Source organism: Populus euphratica, unplaced genomic scaffold (assembly GCF_000495115.2).
Source record: "Populus euphratica unplaced genomic scaffold, PopEup_1.0 scaffold1103.1, whole genome shotgun sequence".
Lineage (NCBI taxonomy): Eukaryota > Viridiplantae > Streptophyta > Magnoliopsida > Malpighiales > Salicaceae > Populus > Populus euphratica.
Window position 1 is genome coordinate 39510 of NW_011500987.1, and position 8812 is coordinate 48321.

General features: G+C 34.8%; 1 protein-coding gene across 1 annotated transcript; it reads right to left on the reverse strand.

Annotated features, from left to right (window-relative positions):
* Positions 1 to 1436: 1436 nt before the first annotated feature.
* Positions 1437 to 8367, reverse strand: LOC105116972 (probable magnesium transporter NIPA9). The gene is made up of 9 exons (XM_011014491.1): positions 8144 to 8367; positions 7606 to 7704; positions 7148 to 7277; positions 6668 to 6756; positions 3539 to 3595; positions 3358 to 3416; positions 2748 to 2868; positions 2287 to 2435; positions 1437 to 1842 (listed from the first exon to the last, which is right to left on the reverse strand). Exons 1-9 carry the CDS (start codon positions 8252 to 8254, stop codon positions 1629 to 1631), a joined length of 1029 nt encoding a protein of 342 aa, XP_011012793.1. The 5' UTR covers positions 8255 to 8367; the 3' UTR covers positions 1437 to 1628.
* Positions 8368 to 8812: the final 445 nt, after the last annotated feature.

An 8812-nucleotide genomic window follows, 5' to 3' on the forward strand; every position in this document is an offset into this window, starting at 1 on the left:
CATAAAATTTGTTATTTTCCAGCCCGATGATTGGGTTTAGGGGCACATGCATAAGGAACGATTTCCTAACCAAAGGAAATCAAAATTATAGCCTCATAGTGATGGTCCATTTCAGGTTTTAGAGAGAATCAATGACAACGCATACAAAATTGACCTTCCAGGTGAATATGGTGTTAGTGCTACTTTTAATATTGCTGATCTTACGTTGTTTGACATAGATTTTGATTCGAGGTCGAATCCTTTCGAGGAGAGAGGGGATGATGTGGACCAGCCCAAAAACACTAGCAAGGACCCATTAGATGTTTCAAATGGTCCAATGACTCGGTCCAAGACAAAGGCATTGAATGCATTGGTTTTGAATGTTTCAACCAAGTCAGAATTGAAAGGTCCATTAGAGTATCAAGAGGAGATCCTAGTACATCTTATCCATGTGCAAAAGGAGTCCAACACAACCTCATTTGGGCCATGAGGTGAGGACAACAAAGGAAACAAAAGAATCTTTCTACAACTTGGAAACAACATGGGTGACTACTTTTCCTTTTGTTTCTAGGATTAAGAGGCTACATGGAACGCTATAAATAAGCCTTGAATCAGTTATATAATATTTTACTTCCTTCTCTTCTTCTCATGACAGAACATGGATTTAATATTATGGGCTTTGTTTTATTTTGTTAGTTACAACCCAAGGCTTGTTTGGGCTTAATTAATACTTTGTTTTTAGTTAGAATCCAAGGCTTGTTTGGATTAAGTTATCGGCTTTTCGGTTTAGGGTTTTGAGTCAGTTTTAGTGAATCTCATTTAAGTCAACATAAAGAGTCCATTAGGGTTAACTTTTCAAGAACTATTTAAACTCATGTAAGCCAAAATTTCAGCAGCTTTTGGATGATAATTACTTCTGATTTTTTTTTCAGTTTTAACATGTGAGAGTAATTCTTGCATTCTTCAGTTCTTAAACGAACTGAATCTGACTTATCAAAGATTAACTAGTTTCGTCACATCATTCTACTCAATCCAATAGTGTTGGTGCCTTGGGGCAGATTTCCATTATGTCACACTTCTATCAGATCTATTTCAGCTTTCCAAGATCAAATCTCAATATTGATTATAGTGATTATAGGTTGCTTGACCACATGATCACGAGGTTCGCATAACCCAACACTATTTATTTTTTTTTCTTTTCCTTTTATCTAAAAGATCTATTTATACAAACTTGTAAAAACTCAATCATTTTTTAATACTATATAATATTATTTTATTGGTTAATTTTATTTGAGATATTTATATCTCATCTCATGTAACTTTTCATTGGCAAAAATTAAAAAAAAATACAAAAAACCTATTTATTTTTCATTTCATTTATTTCATCTTTGATGTAAAAATAAAATAACAATAACACATATGATAAATTTTGATGGGTAGAAAATTTTTGTTTATGCAAAATGATTAAAAAAATCTCATGCCTTCAAAAAAGAAAAAAAGAAAAAAAAAATGCAATAATCAGATCATATGTACACCCCCACCCGCAACAAGAGCAGGCATGAATAAACACTTAAGGAACACTTAAGGACTGCACAAGTATGTTGACCAAAAACTGGCATTGTTAAAAAACTAGCAAGCATTGTTTTTGTTCAAGCCTTCTCCTTGGACGGAGATGATATCAAATGATGCAATGTTGCTGCATGGATAACAGCAGTTGGGTTTGAATCCTTAAGTCGGAGAGATCCTGATCGACTTAGACTGAAATTTCGATCAACATTAATTCGTATGATGCGATGCAATGGAAGACGCCGCAGGAGCCAAGTTGAACTAACAAGTAAAATCACACCTGCTACGATAAACAGCCTGCAATACAGAAAACATCAATGAAAGAGTATATTGATAGCAATAAGACAATATCTCAGATTTCCTAGCTGGGATCCCTAAAAGCACGTTCGCTGTATGTGTAGGTTTTCTAAACGTACAAATTCTACAAAACAAGCCCTTGAAGGATACTTTAATATTGTACACAGTTCAGCTAAGATACTAACACAGAATTGAACACTACCTTTGAGTTTTTAACAATCATTTTATGCTTGAAGGAGAAATTTCAATAACATGTAAATCAAAGTTTCTAAATCAGATGTCTGCAAAATTGTCTAAAATAGATGGTTTCCACATGCAATCTCTCGAATAGGTCACCTTCACTGTGGTATAGCATCAAATTATATTGCTTTCAAGAAACCATGACTTGGTGCATCAAGCATGAGCAATTAGAAGGGCAATGGTTTAAATAAGAACTTTGCTTACCATCCAAGTAGAAGTGAAAAACGAGCAGTGGGTGCTGAAGGCAACTGTTCTCCTAATGCAAGCATTCCAGCAAGTACACCAGTCACTATTGATGCCACGGCAGCGCATGTAGACACCACAATTGCCCTTCCATGCTTTAGACCCTGAGTCTATTCAGAAGGAAATCGTATATCAGTTTGACCTGTCAACTTTTTCTACACTATCAGATAGCTTCAACAGGAAGAGCAAAGTGGATCTGGCTCCACTCAAAGCAAAACCAATTGGAAAATCAATAAGACATGTGCATGCATGTGAGAAATGAAATCTTGTTTTTCCTGTTCTAAGATGAGTGAGAGGCAAGCAGAAATCCCATACAAATATGAAAAGGTCAAAATATGAAAAACAAATTTTATGCGGAGAAAAGCTCAAAATAGATCAGATGGAGCCCTAGAGAGAACATCTAGATGCTGATTTGAAAATACCTGGTAATAAAATCCTGTTGCACTACAGCATATACTGATGGAGACACATATAGGGACTAGCATCCTGGAGAAACCCTGCTCCAGGAAGACAAATCCCATCTTTGATAGCACAGAAGCCATCCTGCATATGATGTGCAACTCAGCATTTAGGACCTGAAGCCTAGCTGAATAACAGCAGCAGTTCACAACTCTTTTTTATGTCAGGAACAGTACTTAATTTCAGTATAAATTTAATGGCACTTTAAGAAATAATATTTTAAGCATATTCATCAAGGAACAGTTTCTTGAAAGAAATAAACTGTCAATTCATGCATATAAAATGATATATTGATTTTGCAGCAACTGTTACTATTCTGATTAAATGACAATGACACACTAAAATGATAACACTGGTAGGTGAAGCCTTCAGGCATAACAAATGCATCCATCTAAAATGAACTTCTGCACATTCAATGATGTAATCTATGTCTGACAACATTATTTATGGAAACTGGCACATCAAAGTTCTGATAATTTTCAATTTGCTGAACACAAATCACTGTTATAAAAATAGAGGCAACACTGAAAAGATACAAATTTATGAACAAAGACGGTGTACCAGGAATCATACCCAAACAAAATGCCAGATTCCAAACCATATATAATTTCTTCAACAACTTCATAGTCCATCTGCATTGAAAACAGTTTTCAACAGAAAGCAGAACAATGAGGGAAAGGGGGATGGTAGAGGAATCAAAAATCAGAAACAAAAATACCTTACAAACCAGCAAGATAAACAAAGAAAATTTTACCATTTCATGTGCTCTTCTTTGATGTCTGTATACCCGAAGCCATGCGTTGAGGACTACCTATTTTAAAAAAATCATATTTAGTTGCACATATCAAACCATACTGAGTAATCATCACATTGTCACTCCCTCCAAACATGCAGATGTCCATAAAATATTTGATGAACTGAATCCCAACTAGAAAAATTGCACAATGAGAGAACATAAATGAAGCACCAAAAAACTATAAATGGCAGCAATCAAGTTATAGTCCCCGCTAGAAGTTAGAAAGGAGAAATTTAGATGTATTTGTAGTCGAGAAGTGCACAGAGTTAAGACATGAAACCAAACACTACTATTATATTAGAGCATTGTGCTAAAACCACAAACAAAATGCTCATAGGCTCACTACGCTTTTCTATACTCTTGCTGCCTATTATACAAAAATAATACAGAATTCATCTTACTGCATAAATGGAGCAATCTACCAAAAAGAAGCCAGGTGACCTATTTATACTTCTTTCAGTGAAATGCAAATGCAACCTTTCTAGTATTGGTTCTAGCTATGAAGCAATTGGTCAATGCCTTAGTCAAAGATGCGACTTGGTTGGATAAACTTTCAGTTGCTTGGCTGGCTGAAGGCTCGATTTAGATAGCAAATTCAGGTTTGCTTCTTCGATTATGGAGTCAGTTATTGACTCTTGACATGTAAAGCGAATCTCGTGATCACGTAATTATGCAACCCACAATCAAAATTGAGATCTTATCCCAAAAAACTAAAAAAGGTCTGATAGAAGTGTGACGTAATGAAAACATGTCCAAAGACACCAACACTATTGGAATAAAGTCGCATGACGCCAATTAATCTTCAATAAGTCAAATTCAATTCGTTCAAAAACCAAAGAATGCAAGAATTTCTCGAATTAAAATTAAAAAGTTCAGAAGTATTATTCATCAAAGAAGTTGAAACTTAGGCTTAACACGTGTTTAAATAGTTCCAATAAATTAACCCTAATGAAACTACCCTTATGGACTGAATTGACCTACTTACAAAAAATGACCCAAAACCTTTACTAGCAAGCTCAAACCCTAATCCAAACAAGTCTTGAATCTTAGCTAAAATCCAAACTATTAATTAAGCTCAAACATAGAAATAATATTGGAAACAACAAGTCTGGATAGTAGCTTGTTGATGATGCATATAATAGAAAGAAAAACAAAACAAAATATCTTGATTCTCTAGCTTAAATAACCCTTGGCCGATATCCACCTTCCTAGATACTCTAGGATCGCTTAGCCAACTTTTAAAGTCATTTAGGTCCTAGAAAACCTTATATGAATAGGAATTTAATTGTTGAAGTCTTCTTTCCTTGTAGGACTAGGATTTTTCTTCATAACATGGAAAACAATCTTAGAAATTAATCCCCCTTGTAGTCGCCCATCATTTTCCTTTCTTAATTAGGAGAATCAAATCTTTAGCATTAAGGAATCCTTCCAAGTCTAGGATTCAGATCTGACAGCCCATTTAGTTTCCTTGCATGACTATGAAGCTTCCTTCTTTGTTGCTAAATATTCTCCTAAATAATAGGACAATAATGAAATAATTTCCCTTTCAATTTTAAGAGAATATTTTGTTGATCCTTACAAGAAAAGGACCTCAACATCTAAATTAGCCCAAGATAACTTTGGACCTCATATGACCCAAACCCATACTCATTAATATTAACCCAAATCAAACCTGATACAAGCTCCCACCAAGCCTACATTGCTGCCCAAATCAGACCCATACATGGGCTGACCTGATTTGGACGAATGAACCATCAAATAAATGGGACCGAACTCATCATCATGCACAAAACAAGGCTGGCTAAAACTATCCCATCCCAAAAACCCACCCATCGTGGTTGAATGGAATACAAGCTAAATTCCAAGGAAAAACACAACATTGGCCGAATGGCCTCCCCATCAAACCCAAGCGCAAAATTGAAGACCCATCATGAGAAATCCATGGCCGAACCATATCAACACTCCCCCTCCCAACAATGACACTCTTTTTGGCATACCATGTCACAATTAGGCCAACAATGACACTCTTTCTGGCATACCATGTCACAATTAGGACTTCTGCAAATTGTTACTAAAGCATCTGGTAAAAATTTCAGCCACTTGGACTTCCATGACAAATTTGTTGCAACTCTTGACTTTCCTAGTAAACTTCGCTTTTACAAAATGAAAATTTAGTTCCACATGCTCCATTCTTTCATGAAATAATCATCTACCAAAACAAGTGTTGACTGATTGTACAACATAATGAGATTGCATAATCAAAAAGTTGGAGATCTTTCAAATTTTGGATGCCAAAATTATTTTAGTATGAGAAAGTGGTATCGGAGCAAGTGGAAAAGGAACACTTCTGGAGTTGACAAATAAGTATTGGGCATTATGGAAGATTTAATTAGTGCAGACTTTGCTAGTAAGGGACCAACATTCAGCATGGTGGAGATCACACTCATGTACCATTAAAGGAACTGATAAGTTCACAGAAGGCCACAACCATACCAAACTTTGCAGAGTTTCGATTTCCATTAGTGCAAGAACTGAGTCAATGTCAAGGGAAAGTGTTGATAATCAAAACCAACTTCAACTATAAGCGGTTCTCTAGACTAAGCCATGCTAGCATACACAACCAACCATGAAGCTGAAAATGAACTACTTCAAAGAGACACCCCTTTCACTAAGAACTGTACAAAATATTCACATCCAGTGGTGCCTCAGAAATCAACATTAAGAAGTGACCATAAGTCTTGACAAACACTAGTACAAAGAAGGACCTTTGGCTTGTTTGTGTGTGTTTCATATCTAAGTACTCTGTCTATATGATGGATGAGTATATGCTATGTGTGTTACAGGTGAGGATTGGAGATATAGAATAGTAAGTTTATGAGTAGACATAGGCCATGGGTACTCTTTGAGAGAAATTTTTCGGGGTGTGGTCCATGCCATCTTTTCATAGATTTTAAACTAGCTTAGATTCTAAAAGATAAAGAAAAGTTTTCTTATCTCTCAACTTTGCATACTCATATATGTCTACACAATAATACAACAATGGCATATTAATGCTAATAAAGTTGGTGCACAGAATAAGGTACCTACAAACAAGAGGGCAACAAGGAACGCCAGCCAAGGCAACTGAAAAATAGATACAGAAGATGCCTCTTGCTCCTCACCTCCAGCACCAACTCCTGCAAATACAAAACAAACAGCACGGCTTAGTTTGCCACATAAATAAGATGTTGGATCACAAAGTATATTTATGGATATCAAACAGTTTTGGAGAATTGAATTTTCATAACCAATTAATATATTTTTATGTCAATAGTTTAGCTCAATACAACAAACTTTATACTTATCGGATAATGAAAAACAAGGGTTCAAGGTAAGACCTATTCCCAATGAGACACCTTTTTGAAATATATATTCATCCACAGAAGGAATGCACAGCATAGTTAAAAACAAAAATGTAATAATACACTCTTACTTTTGAGCCATAAATATCATGTCAACATTCTGAAATATGAGCACAACAATGAGATCAAAATCAATCCATGAAGCAACCAAGAAGAATTTACATACCTATTGTACCAATACCAGCCAACGTGATTCCTATCCAATCAATGACATTCATGACTTCCTTTAGGTAAAAATGGGAAAAGACAGAAAGAATAGCAAGTCCACAACCAGAAACTGGTTGGATGACAGATACCTGACAGAAACAGTCAAGATCACTTTGATGAAGAGTACACAAATGACACAAAATAAATTGCACTAACCAAATAGAAGCTCACAAACAAATAAAAGAGCTCATTTTTTACTTGAGTTCGGTAGAAGAAGAGAGCAAACGAATTCTTCAGATCATTGTCAAAAAGGAGACTCTCAGTCTCTCTTTTTCTTTGCATGCATATGTTGAAAATGCAGTCTCAAAGTTTATATTGTTCAAAAATGTCAACCTACTATTTTCTTTTCCAAAAAAAAAATTTGCAATCAAGCACAATAATCAAAAAGAAATCGGGAACACAAATGAATTCACTCACAGGAGCTTGAGATAATGCTCTCAACATCAACAATGCACCACATATATCGATAAGAAAACCAATGATCCAAGCTTTATTAGCAGCATATGCCCTTATCACCTGAGAAGTTACATAAAATCAATAAATATACGCAACAACCCACTTCCTTCACATGCATAGTTCGGTTGCACGGATTCTAATAAGCAGAGAATTGAGAGAAATCCCATAAACCCAGAATCAAAAACCGAAAGATTGACAATGGAAATCAAGAATCAAAGCAACATGCAAGCACTTGTTAGCATAAAGATCAATTCTTGAAATTGAAACAATAACAGAATTCTAAATTCAGGGCTTGAATTCTTTCCACGATCTTGAACAATAACAGAATGCTAAATTCAGGGCTTGAATTCTTTCCACGATCTTGAAAATTAAAAAATAAATAATATATTGTATTGGTTGTTAAATTGTTGAGCAATACAAAAGTGATAAAATGAAACAAAAAGAAAACCAAAGGAGGCAGAGAAAAGAAAGAAAAAGAAAGTGGGTAAAAGATGCATGCCTTTAGTTTGAAAGAGAGGGGAGGCAGAATGAGAGTGCCCTTCTTTTGAAGAACTTTGCCGATGTTATTACCGGCGGTGGCTGCCAACGTTAAACAGATCGATTCCCACATTTCTTTTGCTCTCCTCTCTCTCTGTAAAATTCTGAAAGGCAGGGAAGCTAAAAGATCTCTTCTTTTACTGTTTTAAGGTGGTGCTGTCTAATACAATATTTGTTTTTCCTTTCCTTTTATGGTGGCTTTAAATTTTGATTTGTTTCGATGTTTTCTTTACTTAACGTCATTTTTCTAGAAATGATTGTGGTAGTGGTAAATATTTTGTTTTGAATTATAATAGTGGTGGTAATTTAAAATATTTTTTATTATTAAAAAGTTATTTTTAAAATTAATATATTAAAATGATATAAAAATATAAAAAAATTATTTTAAATAAAAATAAAATAAAAAATTTATAAAGTTTGAAAAAACACAATGCAATGTTACAAACACGTTTCACTGTTATCAAACCTGTTCGTTCAGAACAAAATGTGACCCGCACCCTACTTTTCCCAAAAAATAAAAAAAAGCAAAGCAAAGTACACTCCTGCTTTCCCAAAAAAACAAAAGAAAATCATCCCTTCATCACATTAAACACCAAAACATAAACCACCATATTATCGTCCATTGTCCGCA

What these genes read in the sequence shown, in the direction of transcription:
- LOC105116972 (XM_011014491.1), bottom strand. Translation starts at nt 8,254, where the DNA reads ATGTGGGAATCGATCTGTTTAACGTTGGCAGCCACCGCCGGTAATAAC. An exon ending in TCCTTGTTGCCCTCTTGTTT is followed by an intron (nt 3,596 to 6,667) that starts GTAGGTACCTTA and finishes TTTTTAAAATAG; the next exon opens with GTAGTCCTCAACGCATGGCT. An exon ending in AAAGAAGAGCACATGAAATG is followed by an intron (nt 3,417 to 3,538) that starts GTAAAATTTTCT and finishes TTTTCAATGCAG; the next exon opens with ATGGACTATGAAGTTGTTGA.